This window comes from Sarcophilus harrisii, chromosome 2 (genome assembly GCF_902635505.1).
Source record: "Sarcophilus harrisii chromosome 2, mSarHar1.11, whole genome shotgun sequence".
Lineage (NCBI taxonomy): Eukaryota > Metazoa > Chordata > Mammalia > Dasyuromorphia > Dasyuridae > Sarcophilus > Sarcophilus harrisii.
Window position 1 is genome coordinate 476217549 of NC_045427.1, and position 13869 is coordinate 476231417.

At 39.5% G+C, this 13869-nt stretch overlaps 1 protein-coding gene across 1 annotated transcript in view; it reads right to left on the reverse strand.

Annotated features, from left to right (window-relative positions):
* TGM3 (transglutaminase 3) overlaps positions 1-9064 on the reverse strand; it is a 44631-nt gene extending 35567 nt beyond the window's left edge. The window contains exon 1 of the mRNA XM_031954607.1: positions 8964-9064. Within this exon, the coding sequence (XP_031810467.1) occupies positions 8964-8970 (7 nt within the window). The 5' untranslated portion in view covers positions 8971-9064. The remainder of the gene's footprint in view (positions 1-8963) is intronic.
* Positions 9065-13869: the final 4805 nt, after the last annotated feature.

Below are 13869 nucleotides of genomic sequence, written 5' to 3' on the forward strand. Positions count from 1 at the left end.
ACAAATGATAATTCCCCTTTTTGGCTCTCAAAACACTTTCCATACAAGAGTCCATTAAGGTAGTGTCAGTATTATGATCATATTTATAGATAATTGAAATTATTTAGGATAGTAGGAATCAGAACTGAGAGAAAGTTGGAACAGAAGTGATCGCAAGGGACAATGTTGAAAAACTATCCATGAATATGTTCTGTCATTAAAAAGCTATTAAATTTTTTTTTATACCTCATTTGATCCTCACAACAACCCTGGGAGATATAAGCTGTTGTGAGGCTTTTTTTTTTTTTTTTTTTAAGATGAGGAAACTGAGGAGCAGTTAAGTGACTTGTCTAAAATCAAAAAACTAGGAAATGTTGGGAACCAGGCTTGAACTAAGGAAGTTCTCCAGGAAGACTCCAGACCTAGTGTTCTCTCCAGCAAGCTACCTAGCTGCTCGTAGTTCCTCCATGGTCAAAATGGATTTTTTTTAGCCATTTCCAGGGCTATAGTTGAGTTTTGGTTGTTCTGGGGGCAGGGACTGTGGCTTATTCTTCATTGTGTCCCCAGAGTACACAATGGCACACATGTGAATGGATGTGAATGGATCTCCTGTCTCAGATGCTGCATTCTAAGAATCATGGGACCCTCCATTCAGCTGACTTGCGACTAAAACATTCCTGGAGGTGTGCTCCTTGATAATAGGGTCTGTCTGATTTTTCTATTTGTCTCCCCAATCCTTTGCTCATAGTTATAAATGATTACTAAACTCTTTCCCTTATTCATCAATCAATATTTACTGAATTGCAGTAGCAATTTCTCTCTCTCAGATTGGCCAAACCAACATGAAAGGTGTGCCTCCTCCTTGCCCCATGGGACATTCAATTTTCTGATTAAATCTCAGGTTATTCTGGTCTCTTTTTCTTTCATTCTGAAAGCCGTGGCCAGCCTTCTCTGATGAAGGAAGAGGGATTAGGGAAAAGAGTTTCTAAAGTAGCCCCAGCCTCTCCCAGCCTCCACCCACCAGGAACTAGGCAGACTGTGTTGCTGTCAGCAGGGAGGAGAAGGCTCTGGGTTTGGGGAGGACCTCTGTTTCCCAAGGACTATGAGTTCAATTAATTAAATTCATTTCAATTGAGGGTTACAGGCCTCTAAGCTCTGTGTTCTAGGCAGGGCCATCTCTAATAATGTGATGATGGCAGCACACATTTATATGTCCCTTGAAAATTCCCAAAAGGTTTTATTCACTATAACCTTTTGAGGTAGTAACATATATTATGATTCTCATTTTATAGATGATGAAACTGAGGCTAAAAAATGCGAGGTAAAATGATGTTCGAGATCATGCAGATGCTAAATATTGAAGCTCAGTCTTCTATCTCAGGTTTCATAATTACAAGCCCAATTCTACTGTATAACATGTAGAGTACCCAGGGCCACTCACATAGAGCAAAGGAACAAATTTTGTTGTGAATCATTTCTCTCCCTTGATATTATGTATAGGTCTGTGAAACAAGGTTAAAATGAAAACACCAAAGACAGCCTTAAAAAGAAATTAGCTGTTTGCAATCTATCTCTGGCTCATTCTTAGGTGTCTAGGGCCAATAAGTTTATGTAACTAACTATATTATTATAACTAAAGTTGTTTTATGTGTTTAAGTCAAGAACCCATGACTCTGGTTTGCTGCCCATCAGGATGAAATACATGTAGGAAAGGGTGACAACCTCATTTGAACTCAGGAGCCTAGTGGACAGAAATCTCCAATTTAACCCCTTTAATTTTCCTTCTTTAGCCAAAAAAGAGGTATTTTCACTTTATAGACCATACAATGTCAGAGCTGAAACTGTCATTAGAACATAGAGTGTCATTTTTGGAAGGCACTTCAAAACACAGAACATAGAATGCAGAATTGAGAGGGACTTTAGAGCATAAAATGTTAACAGATGGAAAGTTTCATTCTATTTAAGTACATATTTGTTAAGCAACTATTAAGTATTGGGTACTATAGTTAAAAAGATAGAAAATGATACACATCCTGAGGGAGCTTACAGTTTACCATGGAGTCCAAATAAATATAATGCAAGGTAGATTCTGATGATCCAGAATCCAGAGATTCAGAGTGTTGTAGGACAATTTAAGGAGGAGAGAGGACACTTATAGCACAGAACATTCAATGTTAGAAGTGGAGGGGACATGAGAGACCCCTTCATTTTATAATAGAGAAGCGATTGACTGGGTCCCAGGTACAAAGCTAACAAGGTACTGAAGCCTTCCAGAATAGTTTGACACCAGCTGCCCCCAGGGAAAAGAGATGCATGAAGAGAAAGGCCTTCTTACTAACAGTCTCCAGATTGTACTGGAAATCTAGAAAGAAAGAGATGGAGGAAACTGACTTCTGTACCTCTTCCTCTGCCTCTCCCAATAGACAATTTAGGGGCTCTGTTTCCCTCTTCCTATGGGGGAGGAGAGCACCTTGTTCTCATTTCAGTTCTATGGAAGCATCATTTCCCCAGGTGTTGAGGCTCATGCCAGCAGAATTTTGGGTGATGAGGGGGAGGATGGGATAGATAATCCTGGGAGACTTGGGAAGATAGTTGGGGTAGGGAGGAAGATAACTCTTTACTAATGAAAGAGGAATTCTCCACAATTTCTCTTATCATGGAATATAAGACTTGGTCCAGTGAGTAAACCTTTTAATAAGCCAAAGCTGGAAGATAGGCCCACAAAAAAATCCATCAGCACCTGGTAGAGTGGGAACGGCTCCATTTCAGGTCATATGAGGTGAGTCTGGCCCCAGATGGAGGGGAGTGGTTTTTGTCCCAGGTGAAAGGCCTCCGGGTGAGGGGAGTGGAGGAGGTGACTCCTCTTCTCAGACTAAGAACAGAGCAACTAGATCCATAACGACAGTAGCCATCTAGGACTGTTTCTCAGAAACACTTGACTTAGTGGGCTTAATTCTAGCCTAGCTGCTTGTTCCTGTATGCTGAGGGAAAGTCTAATAAAGAAACCCTGTTTCCTAAAGGTTTAGAGTGAGCTCTAGGGTCCTCCTGTTTTTTATGTAAAAGGAAATGTCATAGTTGGAAGGGACTTTTAGTACAGAGATTGTTAGAGATGAAAAGGGCCCTAGAATACACAAGGCCAGAGGTGGAAGGGACCTTAGAACATAGAATGTCAGTGGTAAAAGGCACTTCAGAGTCCTATCTGGCTCAACTTCAACATGAAACAGAGTCTTCTCTACAATATATCCAATAAATGGTCAGCCAACTTTTGTTTGAAGACCCTCAATTTGCACAGTAGACCATTCCAATTGTGATTAATTATAAATGTTAGGAAGTTTACATGAAGGATAAATTGAAATTGAAATCTTTGAAATTTTTACCCGAAGTTCCTATTTATACTCTTGAGAGTCAACTATCCTTTATATAGAATGCCAGTGAACTCAGAACATAGAGCTTAAAGGGCTATTAGAGGTATCTCATTTTAACCTCATTTTGCAAAAAAGAAAATAGGCCCAGGAAAAACGCAGGTTTGTAAAACAAGTTAGTGGCAGCCCTAGGGCTGTCTATGTCTTGATTCCCTATATCTAGGAAACACACTTTTAAGATGAAGATTGGAATCCTCAGTTGTATCCAGAAGCTGACAACAACCAAGTAAGGGGACTTCATGACCTGTGGCCTACTCTAGGCAAATGTTAGGCAAATCAGGAGAGACCTTTGATCAGTCACTGTTCTCTGACTTCCAGGTACCTTGAGGGAGACAGCAAATCTTGTTTAAATAAATAAGTCCTTTTTTTCTAACTCCTGACTTGTTCATCGAGGCCATAGATATCATAGCAGATTGTTTGTGCAATTGCTTGTAAGGCAAGGATCCCAGAGTTATCTCACAAGGAAGTAGCCTGCCCAAATGTCATCCCTCACCCCTAATTACTGGAGTAATTTAGAGGTCAAACAGAGAAATTTCTCTCTTATCTATGAGGACTTAAGAGATGTCAGACTCAGACCCTTGGAAAGTTGTCTAATATTAGTTCACATGTCTATAGTATATGACATTTTATAAAACACTTTCCTCATGAGACCCTCATGAGATAAGTCATAGAAGTATTAATATTCCCATTTTACAAATAAGGAAAGTAAGGCTGTAAGAGATGGACTTTTCATAGTTATTAACATGGCTAAGAATTCAAATCTAGTGTTCCTTTGTTCCATGCTGTCTGACAACCATATGCTTAATTAGCACTTAACACTAACCAAGAACAAAGCCAGAAAAACCTTTGGGCACTTGGCCTCTGAAGATTTAGATGGGTCCAGATAATAGTCTATGTGAAGATATAAGAAGATTTTCTAATGTAATTTTCAGCCAGTTTTTATTAATTTTTATTTTTTTAATGGTTAAGAGGAAGAAGAGCTGCTTTATTACCTTTAAAAAATTTTTTTCCTCTATGTAGTAACCATTCAAGTTAACCATGTCAACCATATTATAAAAATTCAAGTTATATAATCCTAAGAAGTAAAAAAGAAAATAAAAGCAAATTTGAATAAGAAAAAGGTAGAATTTATGTGTGTGTATGGAGGTGGGCTGAAAAGGAATGGATGTTGTCTCCACTTTCTGAACTGAACTGTATACAGAAGACACAATAATCCAGCAATTCTCTTTCCTGAGGACATGTAGACACCAATCCAGACTCACCAAGAAGACTAAGGTTTAGCCAGTGTGTCATATCATAAACCCAATGACATTTTTCTTTTCAGAGGGATCACAGAATCTTGCTTCGGAAAACAATGTTCAATGTTCATATTCTGACACAATGATGAGACCAGGGATCCTAGAATCTTCAGCTGTTCAGCCAGTTTTTAACCAAACAGTTAGATTTCATCCTTTAGTCTCATGTTGAAATTACCTTCCACTGGATCACAATTCCCAAGAATTTATTCTGAATTTTTCTCTTTCAAGAAATTACTAGAATTTCTGAACCAGTGATATCCCTTCTCCCTCTCCCCCTACTCCCTAGTCTGGTATAAGCAATTGCTTCTGAAACATCCTTTTGGTGTTGAAGAATGTGGTGTGAGTGTATAAATCACTTCTCCATCCAGATTTCATTTATACAATGGGGATAATAATACCTACATGATATTCTTCATGAGACCTCATTGAGGAAAACACTTTGTCAAGTGCAAGGTGCCAAAGGAATGACATTATTTTATTATTATTACTAAGATCATTGATGTTTCACATAGTGCATACATAATAATAGACATAATGTGTTTAATAAATCTTTCTCTCCTCTCCTTCTTCAATGTATACTGAAGATATAAGTGAAATTAAATAGAATAATCTATGAACAACATGAATTTTGCACAGGTCAGTGCATTATAGAGGTCATTCTATTATGTGCTATACTCTGAAAAGGCTAGGACCACATCCCAGGGATGTTCAGTACAGATGTTCTAGATTTTTAGAACTACTTGGTTTTTCTGTATATCTATGCTGTCATCCCTGACAGCCTTTCATAGAGATATACACATGTATATCTATTTATTTCATCTTGGCTCTGGCACAGCCTGACATAATTAATAGACAACTATCCCTTGGCCTGAGAATGAATCATTTTGCTACTCTAAAATTCTAAAATTTTAACATTGTATTATATTTATTTATTTATATAAATATACAACTTATTTATATATTTATATTTTATTTTATCCCTTTTATAAATATATTACTATATAATTTTGACAATTTATATTTTATAAATATATTATGTATATTTATTTATTTATTATTTATGTTTAATATTCAACGTGTAGAAAACTTGTTCAAAGATGAATGAAAGTAACTTGAGACCTTACCTAAAGACCTTGCCCAGAATCACAGGGCATCAGAATTGTACAGGACCTCTGTTGGTCAATTAGCACAACCATTACCAGAACAAGAATCCCCTCTATTGCTTTCCCAAGAGGTTGTTCAGCCTTTACTTAAAGACTGGCACTTCCTTCTGAGGAAGTTTATTCCATTTTTGGATCATTTGGATGATGCTAATTGTTAGAAAATTTTCCTTATACCACACCCAAATTTGTGTCTGACTTCCCGGGGACAATGAAGGGAGAACAGATATCAATGAAGTCCTGAGCTTTTTAATAAGGGGTCAGGCAGAGGAAATCACACAAACAAAAAACAATCCCCCACAAACAACAAAATTGCACTAAAACTTTTGGAACATCCTATGTCAATCCTAGGATCCCAGTACTCTCAAACCTCAATTTAGGGAAATTTCTAATAGTGGCATACAAAAATTCCAAAGAAACAGAAAAATCCCCCTTCCTTCACATCTACTTCCGTCTCTTTTTCTCCCTAGACTATGTATACCTCAGACAGTGTCTATAATTGGCATTTGGGTAATATACAACAACTCCAGCCCTAAAACGAAAATCATAAGATAAAAATGCGGGAAGGAGTAAAAGTCTCTATATCCCTTACTCCTCCTCCCCCAAATACCCATCCCACAGGCTCAAGCTGAAATTTGATGCTGACTCCTTCTTGACAAAGAACAATCATTAAGAGAGGCTACATGGACTTATTTAAGCTGTGTGCAATTGCAGATTTGTCCGTAGTGTTGCTTTGGATAATCATCTTTCCATGTGTTGAGATGGAAAGCACAGACAATTGTTTGCACAGAAGCCAGAGAAACCCCCATTTCCTGGTATTACAAAATTACAGAGCTAGAAGGGACATCCGAGGCCCTCAGTTCTGAACAGGGCTCTTTCTATAGCATTCCAGACAAGGATCTCTCTAGCCTTTGACGACCTCGGGTAAGGAGGAAGAAACCCACTTGAGATGGCTCTAGTTTCAGATTGCTCTAATTTTTAAAGAACTTTTCTCTTACATTAAGTTCTAATATTCTATGGTTATTTGTTCATTCATTTTATCCATTCATACACTCCACAAGCATTAAGACCTTACTATTTGCCAAACAATGTAGGTTGTGGGGATACAAACACAAAAGTGAATCAGTCCCTGTCCTCAAGGAGCTTCCATTCTAGGGATGAAAGTGGAGGATGAGAATATACACAAAGTTATTGGGGGAGGAAAGGCTCAAAGGGGTCTCCTGTAGGAGGTAGTTCTTATTTGAAGGAATCTAGGGGTTCTAAGAGGCCCAGATCAAGAGGGAGGATGTTCTAGGTGTGGAGGATAGGTGACAGAATTTATATTTGTGGAATGGCAGGTTAGTTTGGCAGATCTGTACAATGAACAAAACTGGGTAATAGAAATATAGTCTAGAGGCAGACCGTGATGGGTTTTAAAAGCCAAGCAGAGATTTTTTTATCTTTGAGGCAAGCGGGAACCAGTGGGGCTTTTTGAGCATAATAATAAACAATAGCCAGTGCTTTCTATGTGCCAGGCACTGCGCTAAGTATTTTACAATTATTATCCCAGTTGATCCTCACAAGAATCCTGGAAGGTCTTGTCCCCTTTTCACAGATACACAACTAGCTGTGACTTGCCTGGTCATTTGTGACTTGGTCACACAGCTAGTAAACGTCTGAGGTTGGATTTCAGTTCAGGTTTTCCTGACTCCAGACCCAGGAGTCTAGCTCCTGAGCCACCTCACTGCCCCCAGGTATGAGTGTGAAATGCCAGACTTCGGCTAAGGTCCTTCTCCTTAGGTTCTTTTCCATATGATTATCTTTTCTTTGCAAAGACTCCTCTGGCAAAGGCCAAGTGCTCCCTGCATGGACAGCAGGAGATCTGTGCAGTGTCCTCCAGTCCCATCTCTCACAAGCCACGGAGTGAGTGGGACTTGGCTCCCGTATCTGGCTTAACAATTTCCCTTGGCAAGCTTTCTTGTAGGTTTCACCACCATTCATGAGATTTTTAAGAGTTTGACTCACGCCTTGTTTGGGTTTGGCTTGGCCATCACCCACCCTGGCTTAGCTGCAGCACACAATAATTAGCCTGCTGGAGAGCAGCAGGGCTGTTTAACAAGAGCCCGAATCCTCGACAGCTGTCATTACACTGAAGACATTGCCTTCCTTCTCTCTTTTTCTTAATTTCTTTCTCATAATTTATTTCTTCTCTCTTTCTGGCTTCCTCCCTCCCTCCCACCCCCCTCTAACTTTCTTTCCCAGGAGCTATTTATAAAAACAAGATAATCTTTCACTACCACCTGCTCATCCTGCTACTGGGAATTTTGACATCACCAAATCACTTTCAAACCAGGCTGAAGAATGCTCCCGGATGTTATTTTTCTAAAGTACATTCCTATAGTGCAGATGTTTTCTTTTCAATCAACTTTAGTTACGATAGCTGTTCTCTTAGAAACAGGGATTATCAGAACTAGGAAGACCCTTAGAACACGGAAAACTGCCAGAAGGCTGAGAAGCTGAGAGGGACTGTACACCAGATACCTGGAGTCTAAGATATTCCAATGAGGCAAAACTATTCTTTATGAATGGCCAAGCCTAATATCTGCTGAACAAACACCTGCCATTGTCAGATCCATCCCAAATACACACATCTGCTGCCTTGGAGATCAGAATCTCATTGCAACCCCTGCAACAGTGACTGTGGTATATATACCCTTTCTTTCTTTCTTTCTTTTTTTTTTTTTAAAGTACAATAATAATATCTTTAATGTTATGTAAATTGTCCACTGAAATATATATACCCTTTCAAGAAAACTGACCTCATCCATGAATCTCAAATAACAAACTCACATTTCTATGGCCCTTTACAGTTTCCAAATACTTTCTTAGCAATAACCCTGAGGTAGACAGGATCGCTACTATAGTCCCCATTTGAAGGAGTGAGGTCTTGAGAGCCCAGTTCTTTGGATTCCAAATCCACTAAGCCATGCTGCCTTTCCAAGGTAAATGAGTGAATTAGAACCGTTTAGAAATCCTCCTGGGTCAGACTGGAGGGCCTGTTTGGATTGGAAGAGCTAGTTGACTCCCTAGTAGTTATCCATTGTAGAAGTTTCTCTCACACTTACCAGCCATGTCTCTCCAGCCCCTGCTCCTTCTCTGTGATCCTCTTGGAATGGCTGAGATACTGTGCCGGGAGACAGGGTTGCTCCTGACTGCCTTACCATTTATAGAAGCCGCTCCTACACACAACAATTAGAATTATAACCAGGTGGGTGAGGCACCAGGTCATTCCTGTAGTGCCTGTAGCCTTCACTTACGACATACCTATCACCCACCAGAAAGTCACTGTACTTAAGAAAGATGAAAAAAGTGACTGGGGGAGGAAAGTGGGGGAGAGGGGTCAGCCAGTCGGATTTTTTCTTAAAGAGAAGTGATTTCAGGATCTGGATCCTGGGATTTGGTGTATGACACCCCCTTTTTCCTCTATAGAGATCCTTCTGGCTCGCTACAAGGATCCAGACAATATATAAGTAAACTTTGCAAATCAGAAAAGACTAAGACCTCTTTCTCTTTCCTATACATTTAGGTTTGGGAATACAAGTCCTAAGAATGGAAAAGACACTTAGAAATAAGTTTGTTCAATCCTTTCATTGTTTAAGTAGGGAAATCAGTTCAAAAAAGGGAAGTGAATGTCCAAAGTCAGACAGTATATGGGTGGAAAGGATCAGGACCAGCCAGATCCCAGGTCTCCAATTCAAGGACTCTTTCCACTGAATCAGATTAGGTTTTTTATTGGAGAAAAAGGCCATATAATTCCAATAGACTTGGGATGGAAAAAGCCATCCCCACATCCAGAAAGAGGACTGTGAGGACTGAATGCAGATCACAACATAGTATTTTCACTTTTTTTGTTATCATTTGCTTGCTTGTTTTGTTTTCTCATTTTTTTTATTTGATTTTTCTTGTGCAACATGATAAATGTGGAAATATAAAAAAAGAAAAGAAAAGAAAAAGGGCCATAATTCTACAACACTCATTCTTAGAGAATCAGAATAGCTTAGGAATTAGAGAGCAAGCTTCAAAGTCAGGAAGACCTGAATTCAAGGACTACCACTCATACATGCAGGCTGTGAAACCCCAGGTAGGTCCCTCAACTTCTTAGAGTCCCCAGATTTTTTTTTTAAGGCACGGTCCTTAAGATTCTCATTTAGAATCTTAAGGGTGACCATTGGCCACCAATGGGTTCTAGGTCAAGCCCCATTTGGTCATTGTTTGAGTTCTGATTGACTCAGATTTAAATAAAATAGTTACTTAATAATAAATTTAATAAATAAAATAGTTATTTCTGCTTTGCTCAGAAATACTAAGGGTCTTTCCCTCCCAGATTTATTTATTTAGAATTTATTTTTTGAACTAGGTAAAAGAGAAGATTCTTTTTCTCAGCTGCTATCTAATTAATCATTGACTGGGTATAACCTCAGTCAAACAGACCAATGTTGAAGACCTTAGCTTAGAAAGGCCAAGGTTCCTGAATGCATCCAGGTCCATCTCCAATCATAGCATACAGAATCTATACCAAGCTATGTTCGCAGATAACTCTGTGGGGTGGGAGAGTGGGAAATGAAGTGAGGCAGGTGACCTTGCCCAACCCTCCCTCCCTTAAATCCAATTCACTTGAATGTCACGGCATCACCTCCCTGATGTCATGGTGCTATTTGAGAATGAAGGACAAATAATAACAACAAATCACAATGGTGTCCCAGATGACCCTCTAAAACTAAGCTCCAAAACCACCAGAATGTCTTCCCTGTCAATTCTTTGAACTAAGGATTGTAGTTGAGTTTAAAACAAAACAAAACAAAAACCTAGTTTATTCTTCCAGGATGTTGGATATCCTTTCTTTGCAACCTAGCTGTGAATGCTCCTGCTCATCGTCCCTTACCAGGGGCAGGCAGAAAGACTGGAAGTGACAGTGAGATTTCCCCTGCTCCATGTGAAGAGCATGTCAGGTCAGAAGTTACATTAAAAAATATCCTATCACGTTATATAACTGGAAGGAATCTTAAAACAAATGTCATGGCAGGCTAACAACAGAAGCCAGAGCTAGAAAGGACCTTACATCACTAAAAATGCCAGACCTAGAAGAGGCTTTAGAACAGACTGTCAGAACTAGAAGGAACGGCAGAACACAGAATGTCAGAGCTGGAAAGGACCTCAGAACTTAGGATGTCAGAGCTAGAAGAAATCTCAGAGCAGAGGATGAAAGTGATTTCATAACATAGCATACAGAATCTCAGAGCTGGATGGGTCTTAGAAATAATCCGCCTGGATAGCTAGATGGTTCAGTGGTGAGGACACTGGCTCTGAAGTGGGGAGGACCTGAGTAGCTCAGATACTCGACACATAGCTGCTCTGTGATTCTGGGTAAGTCACTTACCCCTGCTGCCTCACCAAAGAAAGGAAAGAAATAATCTGGAAGAGAGTCACTGGGAAGTCAGTAACAGAGCTGAGAATTAAGCTCAGGTCTCCTTTCCTGGGTCTCAGATGCAGCTGTTGGCTGGCGACTTGGTCTAGTTACCACAGAACAGCTCGGCGCGCACACAAGGCAGAACGTGCCCTGTGTTTGCCCGGGCAGATGGCCAGGGAGATAGCCCGGGTTGGCATGGGAGAACAGGGTATCTGGCCTGTAGAGCACAGTTCCCTGGGGTATCCCATGGAGACTCTAGGGAAGCAAAATCTTGAGAAAAAGATGCTGGGGAAGTTGTGGTTCCCTTAGGAAACACATGCTTGTTTTAGCTATATATTTTGGTGAGAAACCACAGGTGTGCAGAAGAAATGCCTTCCAACATTCAGCACTATGATTATTAAGTGTTTCATAGGTATTACTCATAGAATCTCAGACTCTCTCTTTTGAAAGAGACCGATGAAGCTGTGAGAGGCTGTGGGTCACTGGAGTCATGTTATGATTTATGGCAAAGCCAGCACTCAAAAGCAGTCCTGATACTCCACCGAGGGACCTGCACTGCCCAACTGGCCCTTCTGGAGAGCCGCCTTTATTGGGGAGGGTTTGTAACTGAACCCTATAAGTCGAGAATGAGATTTTTTCACTCCTCCAGGAGTAAACTTTGGCTTTGATTCTTTGCTCTCCCAATGCGGTTAGCCTCCTGTGGAGGCTAAATGTGTAATTAGTGAGCTCACAGAGATTCTTGGCCACCATAGGAGTGAACATCACCTGGGCTTTGGTACCTTTAATGTCTCTGAGGATTGCCCCACTATGGGGAGCCAGAGCCCAGGCCTGCAGACTGAGGACTATAATTTGCACAGGGTTGTGTCACAATTTCAGGATAAATGATTTTAAATTCATAGGTGGAGTCATCTGTCTGTAAACCTGATGGATTTCCTGCTTGGCCACACTCTGTAACAGAGACATTAGAAAAACCAAATAGATGGAGGTTAATGTGAGCTTTTTCAAGGAGAGGTCAATTAATCATTTATCCTTTTCCCTCTCTAATTGAGAAACTGAGCCTTTGCAATGGCTTCTTCAGCAGGTATAATTACTTGAAAAGGGGGATTGTTTAGCTAGAGATCTTTTCTGTTTACCCTCTTGCTGAGCTGAGCCTAAGATGAAGGCTTGGACTACAGCCAGGAAGGAACAGCAGTAGCCTTGTTATTATCCATAATAATAATAAAAGTTCACATGTATATAGCATATTAATATTAATAAAGTTTGCCACAACTATCCAGTGAGGGATGTTGTACAAGTATTATTACTCATTTTACAGATGAAGAAACTGAGGCTGAGAGGTTAACTGATCTTTCAGCTAGCAGGCATGCTGGCCACAATTCTAACCTAATTTACTGAACCCAAATCCAATGGTCTTTCTAATGCACTAGACTGCCTTGATGAAGGGGCATCTCATCTGATTTACATTACTCCTCTCCTAAAAAAAACTTCAGCTGGTTCTTCTTAATTATAGTTCAACTGGACATTCAAAGCCCTCCACAATTGGGTCCAAATCTAACATCTCTTGTATAGTAGTGCTTTAGGTATACTTCAGGAAGAATTACCCACAAGGGCAATACTGGCTAGTCCAGATCAATAATATATGATCTGTCAGTTTCTAAGGGCTCATTGTGAGCTACATGCTTCCATGCCAACTCCATACTAGGCCTGTGCCAGGATTCTTGTTGTACAGTTGTGTCTGACTATTTGTGAGCTCATTTAGAGTTTTCTTGGCAAAGGTACTGGAGTGATTTGCCATTTCCTTCTCCAACTCAATTTACAGAATGAGGAAGTGACTTGCCCAGAGTCACACAGTTATCAAGTATCTGAAACCAGATTTAAACTCAGGTCCTCCTGACTCCAGGCCTGGTACTCTATCTACTGTGTCATCTAGCTGCCCATCATGCTTCTTAAGTACATGCAATAATCCCTAAACCAATGAAAAAGAGTGGAATGTTTCCATTCTTTTCTTTAGACAGAAAGGAATATATACAAATCAATCCTTTTTTTGCTGGTGCTGAATAAGAGGGTGTACATGTAAAAAGATACAATGTAGGTTGGAATAAAAAAGAATAAAATATGAGGTAACATTTTTCTTTGCTGCTTCATTCTCAGAACCATATGTTTATTGTCTTTTTTTTTTAACTTATATCCCCAGAACTTAGAACAACACTTTGCATATGGTAAGTACTTCATACTTTAAAATTCATTCATGGAGGTTAACTACATGAGATATTCAACTACATAAAAAGATATTTTTATATAATGTAGTATAAATATGATGGAATATAAGACTGAATTATAGAATAGGATATTCATCTACATAAAAATTTATGAAAACCCGATGTTGCAACAAAATAAGAATTTAAAAAAAGAACAAATATCTATTAATCACGCCAAAGGTTTACTGTTTACCTCTTTTAATCAAAAATTTTATCTTATTTTTATTGATGCCTTTTGTTTTTTACATCATATTCATTTCTGAATTCAGTCCTTTCCTATCTAGAGAGACTTCCCTTATAAATCTT